This window comes from Gasterosteus aculeatus, chromosome 1 (genome assembly GCF_964276395.1).
Source record: "Gasterosteus aculeatus chromosome 1, fGasAcu3.hap1.1, whole genome shotgun sequence".
Classification (NCBI taxonomy): domain Eukaryota; kingdom Metazoa; phylum Chordata; class Actinopteri; order Perciformes; family Gasterosteidae; genus Gasterosteus; species Gasterosteus aculeatus.
Window position 1 is genome coordinate 25,923,387 of NC_135688.1, and position 14,337 is coordinate 25,937,723.

The following is a 14,337-nucleotide window of genomic DNA, read 5'->3' on the forward strand; positions in this document are numbered from 1 at the left end:
TATATATATATATTGTACAAATTATTGTGTATTAATCAAATTAGTGAGGCGTATGCAATTTTATTTCGGAAATTATAAAAAAGAGTGGTAATTCATTTCTGTGTAGATGCGTAATCTCTGCTAAATTTCAGAGGATTTTCTGTGTAGCCTTCCCATGCCCTCTTCTAATAAAAACGTGAAGGTTCTCAGGTGAAAGTAACTCCGCTGTCTACCCCTTAGTGACGATGGACTGCATTTCTTGAGTACAAAAGGTTTTTCGAGGCTAGAAAACATCCATTCTTCCCAGTTCTCCTCCAGTTCTCCCAGGGTTTTGTCCCAGAATAGAATAAACATTGCTCTTTCTGCACATAGAACATCTACACAATAAAACTCTTTGGAATTTGGAATTTTTAGACATTTGTTCATTTTATCATCCATTTAATATTTCATCACTTAGCACCAATCCTTATGATTTGGTAAAGTATACCAACTCCCTAAAATATATCACATACAACAAACCAAAATACACAATTATACTGCAAACATGTTTCAGTATTGCTCAGGTTTGGTCTTTATGACTTTACAGTGGCATTAAAGATTAGTAATTGTATTCCAAATTGTTGTCAGCTTGTAACTACCGTGATAGCCTACAATGGTGCCCATATATTTAGCCATTTATTTTGAAATTGGAGCTGCTAATTGTGACTTTCGCAGTTAATCATCAGGTCTGTTAAAAAGCGTAACGCGCGGACGCAACGCGTTTATTTTGGAGGTGCACACCACGGTACTTCCGGTCTGAATGCCACTGACCTGACGCGTGTCTCAACGCGACGATCTGCGGTGAGAACTGAAACGCGCAACTTCTGCTCTGGATATTCCAGGTGCGTCTCTTGGCTCCAGCGCACTTTTGACATCCTCCATCTGAACATTTTTCCTCCGGAAACGTTATTGACCTTTAATCTCCCATCATTCCTGTCGGTATGTGTCGATATTTCTTTTCCCTTAATTAAACTCAACCCGCCCCTTTAAACTGCTTCCCTTTAAACTGCTTCAACACAGATCTGCTGTTGTGAGTGCATTCATGGAGGTGACATGTTATAGCTATTTAGCCTGAATACACACGCATGGTTTCTTTGTGTGTTTGTCGTATAGCGGTGACAATGAGGTGAGTCACACACGCGCTTATTGGATGAGAGACAAGGATTGAGGAGGCCCTAATGAGAGTGAGCCGGACCTCCTTAAAGTAGGCCACGCATCCTGATAATAAAAATATAATAAAAATAAGAATCACCCCAATCCGGTTATTCTTCCTCTTTTGTCTTGCCGAATGCACCAAGTCACACGTCAGCTACTGGGAGGACTTTAGTTTGCATTTAGGAGGAGGAAGAAAGGTGTCTGCTCGACTCCTCCACAAGGAACACTCATTAGCACCAACAGTCTTCCTGTCAGCTCGGAACTTACTCATCCGCGGCTTCCTGTCTACCCAGAGTCCTCCCGAGGCCCCTGTCGCTCCGCGGAGCCGTGAGGCAGACACACTTTGAGCATACGGGGAGCTCAACAAGTGGTGTAAATTGGGGTGCGAGAGTGTAGATCATGGCTGTGTTTTAAAACTTGAACTCGCGTTAATTGAATTTCAAATTGGATATCGTTTTGTGACAATTATCTCGTTAGATGGTAAATTTGTTGCCTTTGCGAGAAAAACGTCTGTTTTTTCAACCCCAGTTTTATTTTGCAGAATCAGATTTACTTAAAGCGACAAAAAACCTCAAAAGGCGGCACAATTCATTTTGCAGGATTTGAAGTGTGTGTGTTTGTGTAACAAAGACGTATGAAGAGGGAAGAAGATATCAGGGGAGGCAGATTTGCGGTGATCTCAGAGTGCTCGTTTACTCACGGACTTCATGAGCACATCATATTGTCAATTTGAATAATAACATGGTGAATTAGCATGTGCCTCCTCTCCGGGTCAGGTGTGGGGCCGTTCATAAGAACGTCCCTTGTCTCACCATAGCAACACACACACACACACACACACACACACACACACACACACACACACACACACACACACACACACACACACACACACACACACACACACACACACAGGCTCTTAAGCAGGCTTTTCATTCTATCCTTGGCCTCTCCTCCCATCTTCTCCCTCCCCTTCAGTGCACCTGATTGGACGGCCATTTTACCCCTAGAGTCGTGGAGACGAGAGCTTTGCTGTACATCCTGGTGTACCTGCGACACACACGCACACACACACACACACACAGACATACACACACAGAACAGTTTGTTTGGACTTGAGCGCAGGCTCGGCACGGACAGATTCCCCTCCGCCGTTTTCTCTTCTCCTGGGATCATGTTTCCTGAATGTGTGAGTAGTGCGTCGAATATGTAGCCGCTAAGTGCAGCAGTCATTCTTAAGTTCGATCTTAGTAAGATCTTTGATTTAAATGTCTTAAATTAGGGTGTAGTGGTAACAAATTGGTTCGTAAGTTCACTGTTAGAAAGATGGGTTAGTAATTTACATAAGTGGTAAAACTTAAAAAAAAATACATTATATAAACACACTATATATATATATATATATATATATATATATATATATATATATATATATATATATATATATATATATATATATATATTATATATATATTCTCTGTATGTGAATATATAGTGATATAACGTGCAAAAATGGGATAGTAGTGATAGATGCTCTAGTTCAGTTACTGACTTATAAATGCTATCAAGGGTGTTTGGTGTCAACGCCAAGTAAACTGGGCTATTAATTCTGTAAGTGAATGCAATTATCCATTAATAATAATAATGTATTTGATTTGTACTGTGTCTTGAAAGGTACTGAAAGTAACTACATGGTTAAAAAATAAACAACACAATAGCACTTACATTATAATCAAGAGCGATGACATAATAGTATGAAACTAAATGAAACATACAGAAGTAGAATCACTGGTTAAAAGCAGATTTCTTTTAGATGAGCTGAGTTTTGGATGTATTGTAGTTTGTTGAGGATTTTTGTCTATTGTGACTTCTCCATGAACGTTTAAAAGAAGGCCTCAGTAGGGGAAAATAATTCAAAGGCCTTCACTGTCGGGCCATCAGCCAATCATACACGCCGTCATCACGGTTGTGTTGATTGGAAAAGATTGAATCGGTGTCACCTTAGAGGCCGGTGATTAGCAGCCCGACACGTGGTGATGTTTTAGGTATAAAGTGGTTAGGAGACAGGGGATTAAGAATCCGTTTCTTCAGCTGGGAGCAGTGACTTGGCCTAAAGTCCAGTCTCATCTGACTTTAAAGCCTCGCTAAGCTTGCTGATAATAGTCACCTTTTTTTTCCTTCATCACATGGTTGATCGACATCATCATCAGCACTCTATTGAATGACGGAAGCGCACCGTCACTCTGAGCGGTAGTCTCACAAAACCGAACTGGACGTTACGCAAGCTGCTCGGCAGCTGGACAGAACGTTGTCGCGTCCGTTCCAAATAGGATTTCTAGAGGTGTCCTAGGCCGCTCCACTAAATATAGCAGGCTGAGGGGAGATCAGCCCTTAACGTGCACTGAATAGACGCACACGCGTGTTTGATATTACGTCATGTGAATATTTTCGTTCAATAACTGATGTCGAGCCGTCAAATATTTGTCCCAAAAGATTGAGAAATGAGAGGGAATCTTAACGGAACCTGGAATCTTTCTGGCACTTTAGTTATAACTTGGGGGACGGGGGCATTGCATGCGAAACAACGCTTAGCGGTTCACCTGGCGGCCGACTCGTTTGATTTCAACGACTTTGCTCAAAATGCTTCCTCTGCCGTTTTGTGTCACAAAAGTCAACGTGAAAGGCCGACTCCTCCACGTCCTGTGCGTGTCCCTTCAGGTGTGCGTGAGGTGGCGGCATGCACTTGGTCCACGCAGAGATGTGGGACCCCCGGCCCCCGTGTAAACATGCCTCGCCTCTCACCCCGCGGACCCCCTCCAGCCGTCTGACCACAGCCAGTCCGGCCAAGCGGATCACCTTCTACAAAAGCGGCGACAGCCAGTTCGGGGGCGTCAGGATGGCCGTCCACAAGCGCAGCTTCAAATGCTTTGACGCCCTGCTGGACGACCTTTCCCAAAAGGTTAGTGGGACCACCGATTTCTTTTTGAAGCTGACTGAGTAGATGCACACGTGCTGCGCAGGGTAGAATGGGCTTTTTTGGGTGGGGTTGCTTAGAGAAACTAAGCGTTTCAATGAAGGTGTATGAAATTAGATTTTTTTTTTTAACTCAAGCACAGTGGAAACCCCAAATTAAATTTCTGAACTCTAAAAAGGAGAGTAATAAATTACAATCTTCTGAACTAAATGAAACACGTGTGCGCTTGTCAATGTACAGGTGCCCCTGCCATTCGGCGTGCGGACAGTGACCACCCCCAGAGGGACCCACGCCGTCAAACACCTGGAGCAGCTGCAGGACGGCGGCTGCTACCTCTGCTCTGACCGGCGGCAGACCAAGCCAGTCAACATGGAGCTGGCCGGCAAGCGTCCGAGCGGCTGGTACCACCACGGCCGCGGGCCCCAGCGGCCCGAGTCCTCGTCCGCCACGCCGCCCGGCCACTCCTCTCACCGGCAGCGGCGGATCCTGCTGGTGAAGAACAGCGAGCCGGGCGTGAGGAGGAGCCTGGTGCTCAACAGGAGGTCCACCAGGAGCCTGAGGGCCTTTCTCGACGAGGCATCAGAGGTGATGCAGTTTCACATTCGCAAGCTCTACACTGCCGAGGGACGCAGGGTAAGAATTTTGAATGCGTGGTCATGATTTAGACTCTTTGGTTTTCGTGGATGAGACCCATTTTAGTGGAAAATGACACCATGGGAATTCGTTTTCCAGATTGACAGCGTGCAAAGCCTCACGACCTGTCCTGGTGTGTTGGTGTGTGTCGGCCGGGAAGCCTTCAGCCCGGTGCTGGTGAACTTCATCAGGAAGAGCTCAGAGGAAAAACTGCCCGGTCTCGGCCCCAGGACTCCAGGTAACGGGGCCAGATCTCCTGCTGCTCAGGGATTGAGATCTCCACCTCACGGAGCTCAGTCCAGCGAGTTCAGCGAAGGGCCGGAGAGCAAGAAGAATGGTAAGTTTGTTTGGGTAAATACCCTGAAACACAAACCTCAATTTCAACATGAACTCTAAAGTGGTTAAAACAGTGCATTAACATCTTCTCTTGCTCTTTCTTTCTTTTGCTCCGTTCAGTAAACTTTGGTCTGGAAACCAAAAAAAGCATCATCCATCCTCGCTCCGATTCCTCCAACCGCTCAGCCCGTTTCTCCTTGTCTTCGGAGAAGTCGTACGGCCATGGGGTCAACGCCTACTCCCACGGCAGACCGGCCATTATGAACGACGACATTGAAAAGCGGGTCCTGGTCAATAAAGACGGAAGCCTCTCAGTGGAGATGAGGGTACGTTTTCGCCTACAAAGTGACGAGACCCTCCAGTGGTCCACGCAGGTAAAAAAATCACCATCAGTGACCAATGAATGTTGCCCAACAAGCCAAGCGGAGGCCGATTACCTGCAGCAGGGCCAATCAGAAAGCTGCTCGGACCCCGATTGTGCATCCTTCCACCCTGAAGGCGTGGACTATTCCAACCAACCTCCGCAACGAGTGTTGGAGGGGAACATCTGCCACTGCTGTTACCAGAGGCCTAAACAGCAGTATGACCTGTGGGAAAACCCGGCGCATAGCCACAGGAAGGCCCCTGTCCCTCCCCCGCACGCCTCCAGCCGCACCCACACCGTGAGGAGACACACGCACTCGTCCAGCTCTTCCTCGTCGTGCAACTCCAGGAGGGTGGTGCGCTGTCGGGCACGGGTCTCCAGCTGCACGGGAGGTCCGGAGCAGAGCCAACTGGTGCAGGAGGAGATGTTCGTGACGGAGCACGTGGAGAGCAGAGTGGAGCAGGATGAAGAAACCCACGTCGAGGTCTGCAGGGTGAGCCGATGCTGCAGCAGAACTGAAGTGGTCGCCGACTTACGACCGCTGAGCAGGAAGTCGGTGGAGGATGAGGTAATGATGGAGGAAGAGGGGGAGCGTTCACCGTCTGTCATCAGCTGCTCCTCGCACATCCTCCAATCGCTGAAAGGAGACCAGGATGACGACCTGCCAGCCAGCGCTTCACAGTGCTGCCACGGCAACAAACCATCTCCGTCTCCGACTCGCCAGGGTGACGAACCAACCAGCAACGTCTCGGTAGGTTCCGTCCACTCTAAAGAACAAAAGGGTTGCGATGAGGAGACAGGAAGCCGAGCCGTATCTGCAGCCTCTTTCTGTCACTGCGGAGCAGCTGACGAGCATTCAACAGCCGACGCGGCGGAGAATGATCGAGCTCCAAGCTCCATGTCCAAAACGAGCAGAGCCTCTTGCAGGTCCAGCACAGCCGCGATCACAGAGGACAAAAGGGCCGCAGATGAGGAGGAGGAAGAGGGAAACCGGGTGGTCAGTAGCTTGTCTGGTCACACAGCACTTTCTCTGCAGTCAAGGGCATCCAGTGTATGTCCTAATTGTGGCGGCTGCAAACCCAACTCTGATGCTGACAGTAGGGCATCACAGAAGTCCCATCATTCCAAGCAAGCTTCTCCAAAGCCCTCAAAACCGCTCCCCGGCCAAACAGATACAAGTAATGGCAGCGACAATGATGATGATGATGGCTCCGAAGGTTCAGCTGGGTCAACGCAATCCAACAAGAGCAACCTCACCCAGAACGGGCGCTGCTCTGCGACACCAAGCGGCCTGACGGGCAGCGCACGCGGTGCCACTTCCAGAACGTCCAATCCGGAAGGAGCAGGAGCAGAGGAAGTGAGGACTCCCAGTGCTTCCTCACCCACAAGTCAAAGGTCCAATAGGTCGCACAAGTCTGTCTGTGAAGACGGTGGTGCTGCGGAGCGAGAGGGGAGAAGCCCCAGTGCCGTGTCAGCTGTTTCCAACAAGTCCACCAAGTCTCACAAGTCGCACAGCAGCGCAACAGCTGGCATAGAGCCAAGAGAGGAAGCAAAGGGAGATAACACTGTGGAGAGAACGCAGAGCTCCTTGTCAGCCAAATCTGGTGCTTCGGCAAAGAGCAGTGCTTCAGCCAAGATAAGAACAAAGGTCGCCTCCCCAATCAACATTGCAGCTGTGGAGGAGGATGACAAAAGAACTCATAGTGCCCTTTCTGATAAGCCGGGGCGCCAGGAAAGACCCGACAGCGTCCTATCCGCTAAGTCAGCTAAGTCAAATGCGTTGGCAACCATCGGGGCGTCTCAGAGCGCCGCTTGCAGTCACTGTGCGAGAGAAGTTTCTCCAGCTGATGAACCTGAAGCAACTGGACATGACGAAGAAATTGAGGCGGAGGAGCGAGCAGTGAGCGCCATGTCAGCCAAATCAAATATGTCTGTGAAGTCCAATAAATCTCATAAGTTCACGAAAGCTCCAGAAAGACCACTTTCTCCCAGGTGTGGAACCGGAGCTGACGGAGAAGGAAGGGCAGCGAGTCAAGTGTCTGGCAGATCGGTCAATGGCCGGTCTTCTCTGATGGTAGAAGATGGGCAGCAGAGGTCTGAAAGTGTAATATCTGCTAAATCAGCCTCCTCAGCGAAGTCCCGCCGCACAAATTCTTCAGCCAAAGACGAGGCAAAGACAGAGAGCAGAACCCCTAGCGCCATATCGGGGAAATCCCACATCTCTGCAAAGTCCTCCAAGTCACAGAAGTCCAACCCAACCACAGCATCTCCAAATCTAAATGATGCTAGTATTCCTTCTGCTGAGATGAATGGAGATACACAGGGAAATGAAAATGGCCGGGTGGCCAGCGTCCTCTCTGTGAAGTCGGAAGCATCAGCGAGGTCCCGTACTTCTCACAAGTCTGAAAGGAATCTGAAACCGTCGACACCAATTGCGAATGTCACCATTAAAACTCCTGATGGGGTTGATGAGGAAGGAAATGAGGAAACAGAGAGGCCACAGAGTGCTGCATCTGTTAAATCTACCGTTTCGACTTCATCGCGTAAGTCCCAGCACAAGGCACCTGCTGAAACAGGAGATGAAAATTTTGTGGAAGAAGACCTACCTAGTAAGTCTCAGGGCCGAGAGCCCTCACCCAGGAGTGCATGTTCCTCACCGACCCGCTCACCTAAAGCTGCATCTCCAGTGCAACACCTGTTGCCTGGAGAGACGAGAGGTCCCAGTGCCTTGTCAGTTCCCTCCACCGTTTCTGCAAAGTCTTGCAAATTGAAATGCAACTGTGGAGCAGCTTCAGCAAAAGATGAAAGGCAGAGGGAGAAAAAGAAATCTAACGAGGAACTGGACAACGAGGAGGCTTCAGATCGGGCTCCCAGCATCCTGTCGTCCTCGACCAGGAGATCGAGGAGAGAATCGGGAGGCACCGAGCAGACACTGAGTCGAAACTCTTCAGGGTCAGTCTCTCTCGGGTTGCCAGAAGACCAAGACACTGCTGACTCAGACAGTGGGAAGTCCAGTGTTTCTTTTCACACAAACGTTGAGAGGAAGAGCAAAGTGATGACAGCTACTCCTCTCGTCCCCAAAAGCACTGAGCAATCTTCTTTGAAGGAGGAAAGGGAGGAAACCCCCCACAATCACCGAGCAGTCGATATCCCGACGATTGAAACACCAGGAGGGAGTCAGCACAAAGGCAAAGAGGATGGCGAGCAAATAACAGAAAGAGGAGCAAGTGCGTTTTCAGCCAAAAGCAGCAGGTCTAACAAGTCTTCATGTAACTGTGGAGTCAAAGCACCAACCGAAGCAGGAAATTATCTAGAAACCGCAAGTGTGAAGTCTGGTTCATCGTCCAGCAATGCAGGTGCGATTGACGACAGGAGGTCATTGGCGCGCGCTAAAGTTCGGAGCAAATCTCCATCAAGTGCCAGTGCTAAAAATGCATCGGTGAGGAGCAAAGGAGATGATTCAGGAAAAGGTCACAAGGCCAAATCCAGTGCCAGTGTCAGAACATCCAGTTCTCAAAAGAAAGAAATCAAATCCTTGAGCCCTGTCCACAGCAACAGAATCGGCGGCAGCAAAGTGGAGACACACACCGAGAGCACCCTGTCTCACTCGCTGTCCGCCGCCGACATGCTGAAGGAAACCATGGCCGCCGTACGGCCGCACAGCCAGCAGTCGAAGGCCAGTAAAACCAGCGGGAAGTCTGTGGTTAGAAAGGGGGCGAGGAGCAGAAACGAGGCGGATCAGGAGGATCGGGAGCTGTCGCCCGCCTGCCTGCCCAACGCCTCCCCGAACGAGGTGGTCAGCGAATGGCTGCGCAGCATTCCGGCCAACAGCAGCATGCTGTCGCTTGGCGACGAGCCGAACGAAGAGGATGCAGAAGAGAACCCTAAAGAGGGGGAAGGAGAGGAGATGAAGGAGGCTCCCGTTGAGGTTGAGGAGCAGGGGAAAGAGGAGGCCGAAGAGGGGGAGGAGAAAGAGGAAGAAGTTGGATGCGGTGGCGCCGAGGAGAAGCAAAGCTCAGGTGTGGCTCCGCATGATTCAGTGTCATCACGCCCCAAAACCCTGCTGCTGAACGACGACGCTCTGCCAAGGAGCTCGCGTTCCTCGGCCGCAGTGATGAAAATTCTCCTGAGGTCCTCTCTGAGTCGATGTCAGAGCATGCCGGAGGTAAGCCAATGAATGAGTGTCAACGGGTTGTAATCACAAAAAAAGGTTTGCAGATTGTTGCTACAGCTATCTTAATCAACTGATTGTTTTATGGAAATACATTTTGCCCTTTGACAGCAAAGATAAATTGCCAAAATGATTAAATAATAAAACGTAAATAATATTCATTTTCGTAGGTGTCTCCGGTTTATGGGCGTAAACTGAGCTCGTCAGCCAGATGTCTCTTGGACTGTTTGGCTCAGCTCCAAGTCATTGACCCGTCATTGAGCCCTGGCTTTGACCCAAAGAAGGACCAGAAATACGAGGATTTCATGGTCATCCTTCAGTCCCTGTGGCTAACCGAACCCAGGAACACCGAGACGGAGGCGGCCAAAGTCCCCGGCACAGAGCAGGTGTCTCCGCCCAGGTCTTCGTCCGGGTTGGGCATGAGCCTTGGCTCTGGCGGGTCGGGGAAGGAGAAGGAGAATGGAAACCCACAAAGCAAAACAAACGAGGCGGAGAAGGTTATCGAAGGGGGGACACCAGACGTGACAGAGGGGCCGGCGGAAGAACAAAGCTCACTCCCTCCGGGTCTGGACGGCGCCAAAGCCGCAGAGAGTCCATCGTCGTCGGATAAGAGCTCCGCCAACGGTTGCTGCAAATCCCCCACTGACAACGAGCGGGAGACGCCGGACGACACCAGCTCGACCGCGCCCTCCACCATCCTGCGGGCGCCCATGTCAAAGAGAAAATCCCACGACCCCGACCCGGAGTGGGTCCTGAAACTCCTGAAGAAGCTGGAGAAGCAGTTCATGGACCACTACGTCAACGCCATGGCGGAGTTCAAAGTCCGCTGGGACCTGGACGACAACCTGGTCCTGGACGCAATGATCGGCGAGCTGAAGGACGAGGTGAGCCGACGCATCCAGAGCAGCGTCGAGTCCGAGGTGAGGAAGATTCAGAGTCGCGCCGGCAGGGGGGGGAGGTTGCCCCGGCCGCCACAGAGAGGGAACCTCTCCAAGGAGTCTACCATGACGGAGAACAGGCGTCGGATATTGAAGGTAACTACACGGAATCCCCTTCACATCTGTGAAAATCCCGCAGCCGAAAGAAGACGAGAAAATAACATTTGATGGTCTTTTTCAGGTCATAAAGAACCAGTCACGAAAAACCGCCGAGTCTCTGAGCGACGGCGAGACGACGGGCGACTGCAGCGACCAGCGGAGCGAGGACGAGTACTGCCCCTGCGACGCTTGTGTCCTCAAGAAAATGGCCGCCCGGCCGGTCAGGGAGAACCCGCTGGCGGCCGAAGCACCAGTGATGATGGAGTTTGACCTCCGTAAGATACTGCAGCTGAAGAAAACCCCTGCGCCCGCAGCTGTGTCTGTGCAACCCACTGAGGGGGGAGGTGACGGCAAGGTGTCAGTAGAGGAGGGGAGGAGCTTAGAGGTACTGCAGGAGGTAGAGGAGGAGGACGAGGAGGATGTAACTAAAGAGGATATCAAAGCTTGTGTTGTTTTAGAGGAGACGATCCCGGAGGAAGAGGAGGAAATGGGGGAAGAAGAGGACAAGGCTGTCGAGGAGGTAGAAGCTGAAAGGGAGGAAAGTAGTGCAGGTGAGGAGCAGGAAGAAGAAGGTGGTGAGGAGGCAGGAGAGGAGGAGACATCAGAAAATGGTGAGGAAGAGGAGGCGGAATGCAAGTGCCAGTCTGCGAGAAATAAAGAGGAAGAGGAGGAAACAGCCGAAGGAGAAGATGCCGAGGAGACTAGCGGCAACACAGGTGAGGCTGAGACAGGTGATGAGGGGGAGGATGAGGGGGAGGAGCCGGAGGAGGGGGAGACCGGAACAGGGGAAGAGGAGAGTGACATGGACACGGTAAAAGAGGCAGCAGCCGGGGAAGACGTCGGGGAGGAGGAGGCTGAGAGGGACGAGTGTGAGGTGTCTGATTTTAAGGAGGACACAGAGGAGACGTCAGGCAGGGACAGCTTAGGGGAGGAGGCGTCTGGCGAAACGGAGGAAGACAATGCTGCAAAGAGAGAAGAGTCCACACTGGTGGAGGAGTTTGGGGAGGGAAACGTCAGCTCCTCGGCAGGAGATGAAGAGGAGGGCGATGATGGGGTCGGAGAGGGGGAGTCCGATGGAGACAAAACGAGGGGAGAGAGTGAAGAACACGGAGGAGAAGCATCTGAGGAGGAAAGAACCTCATTACAGGTAGGATGAATTAAGTTACAGCCTGACTAAACTTTGACATGATATACTAAACACAGTTTAGAAACAACATAAAAATTGTCAATTATAACTTCAAAATAACACATTATATTCTAATAATAATCTTTTTTTATGTGGTTAAATATTTAGCAACTATTTTGTGTTCCCTTTTTTGAGTCTGTTTGATGATATAAGCGACTGATGCAGCAGGAGAACGAACTGACGTTCTAGTTTTTAATTCTAATTGAGCAGCGCCTAAACACCACCGAGTGCCAAACATGACCGCCGGGTTAAAGTCTGCAGCACCTCAGAGGAATCTGACCCACTGCTGCCACTTCTAAGCCTGTGGTAAAGGATCATCTCGCTATCCAATTAGTGGGACCGAACAAATCCGTTTTGTCGGAAAGAAACACAGCGCTTCTACTTATGGACGTCTGTTGTTGTTTCAAACTGACATTAACTCGGTTGCTGCAGCCTCAATTTTCACTTTTGTCAATGGATGGAACACTGAACGGGCTCACCGGGCTCAGGCACAGATTTCCATGGCTTTAACTTTCAAAATGTCACTTGAAGATACCCAAACACAAAGATAAATGGAAAAGGACTAAAAGTAAAAACATCCTTCAAGAGATACACAAAAAAAATCAAAAGGACACCACACAACGACACAATGAGGCACAAAACAACCAAAAAGAGACACAAAACAATAAATTACTTCTAAGACTCTAAACAACTCCATAGTAAGACAAATAACTCAAATAAGACACAAAACAAAAACAAGAGGCAAAACTACCAAAATAGACACAAAAATACCTCAAAAGGGTCACGTGAGACCACAAAGAGACATAAAAGAATGACAACCCTTTGTGTAACCCACATGTAGCCATAATAATCAGCAGCTCACAGATCCTTTCCTGTCGGACCCTCAGGGCCGGGCCCCGTCTGCGACCGAGGGAGAGGAGGCCGACGGCGAGGACTCCGACGGGAAACGCCCGAGCAACGCCAGCGTCGAAGAAGGAGAAGGCCGAGAGTCGACCATTAAGGGGGACGGCAGCGCTCTCCTCCATCAGTACACCAGGACCTCTGTGGAGTCCCAGCCCGGCTCCCTGGAGGACGTCGACGCAGAGGCGCGCCGTCCCGCCGTGGACTCCATGGCGGTGCCCAAAGCCACCGGCGGGGGGTCGGGTCAGAGGAGGAGCCGCTCACCGGGCAGGGTCCAACGCCGCAAACCCAAAGAGGCCGACGGCGAACAGGAGGACTTCTAAACCCTGCGCCCTCCCCGTTCATCCCGCTCTGTCAGCGACCACACGGGTAGAAAGACCACGGACTCGAACACTAGAAGCACTTTATCCAGATTGGAGGGGTAGCGTTATATCCCATTATATTTGTATATTTTTTAAGTTAACTACACAGGGATATCTATATTTCTGTATTGTAAGTGTATGAATATGGTATACTTTTGAAACCCAAAAAAAAGGATATTTTGACACCTTTGTGTGTATTATGTGAACTCAGTGGACCACAGGTTTATTGAATCATATAGCAATTTACCTCAGGGATATGTTAGATGGTAATGGCCTGTTTCAGCGTATTGATACTATCAGTTCAATTATTTGTGTATATTCTTGGTCTAATTCTCTGAGATTAGGAAGGTCCCCTCCTAGCTGTTATCTAACCAGCACTTTAAATCTGTTGTCCCTAATGAAGCCCGCTGCTTAAACTAAAGCTTTGTGAAGTAACCTGATCACCTTAAAGTAGTTTGACATTTTTCGGTTGAGAGCGGGGCAGAGAGGTTCAACAAGTATGAGGTTAAAGCGAGGAAGCCGTTAGCTTAGCACAAAAATTGGAACTTGATCTGTCCACGAAGTTACTTTTGGTTCACTTTCCACTCCAAACTGTTCAGGGAAAAATAGATTTTGCGCTGAATTTTAGTAGCTTTATCGATGGATATACAATTCATCAACTCTACTTAAACCATCTATAAAATAATGTCTTATTTTATTCAGTTTGCTGTTGCAAAATTTTGTAAACTCTGTTGCTATAGTAAAAAAGGTGTGCGTGACCAACAGTGTGGTTTGACAACGTGAGGCCGAGGCCTTACTGTAGCCATGGTTACGTGACTGTAGATCGACGGAGGGGGAGTCTTTTGTTACCTGACTCTCTCTCTCTCTATAACCGAGTTGTGGATCAAATCCGCAAGAAATACTGAAAAAATAATAATTTCTCCTGTTTAACCCGCTGAGGGAGCTGAATCCCAGGCTCACTCCTTAAACCTTGACAAAATCCTCCTGTATGTGGTACCGAGAGGGTGTGTGCCTGTATGCTGCTATCAGTCCGTTCGGCCTGTCAATCAGTCTGTGACGTCACCAAGTGAACATCATGTACCTCGAGCGAATGGATGTAATAATGTCAATGTGAATAAACACATGCACAGAAAGAGGATTCTCGTGTTCCTAGCCAGGAGTGGCAACGATGTGCTCCCTGATCCACATCTGATGTGCAATT

At 49.5% G+C, this 14,337-nt stretch overlaps 1 protein-coding gene across 2 annotated transcripts; it reads left to right on the plus strand.

The window, feature by feature from the left end:
* Positions 1–811: 811 nt before the first annotated feature.
* rp1l1a (rp1 like 1a) lies at positions 812–14,272 on the plus strand. Of its 2 annotated transcripts, none has more exons than XM_040177668.2 (8): positions 812–957; positions 3,892–4,132; positions 4,388–4,780; positions 4,880–5,117; positions 5,237–9,645; positions 9,822–10,685; positions 10,771–11,835; positions 12,762–14,272. In XM_040177668.2, the coding sequence occupies exons 2-8, from the start codon at positions 3,911–3,913 to the stop codon at positions 13,095–13,097; spliced, it is 7,527 nt and encodes a 2,508-aa protein (XP_040033602.2). In that variant the 5' UTR covers positions 812–957; positions 3,892–3,910; the 3' UTR covers positions 13,098–14,272. The 2 variants fall into 2 exon arrangements, with proteins under 2 accessions (XP_040033602.2, XP_040033603.2); XM_040177669.2 differs by lacking the exon at positions 812–957 and adding an exon at positions 1,999–2,362.
* Positions 14,273–14,337: the final 65 nt, after the last annotated feature.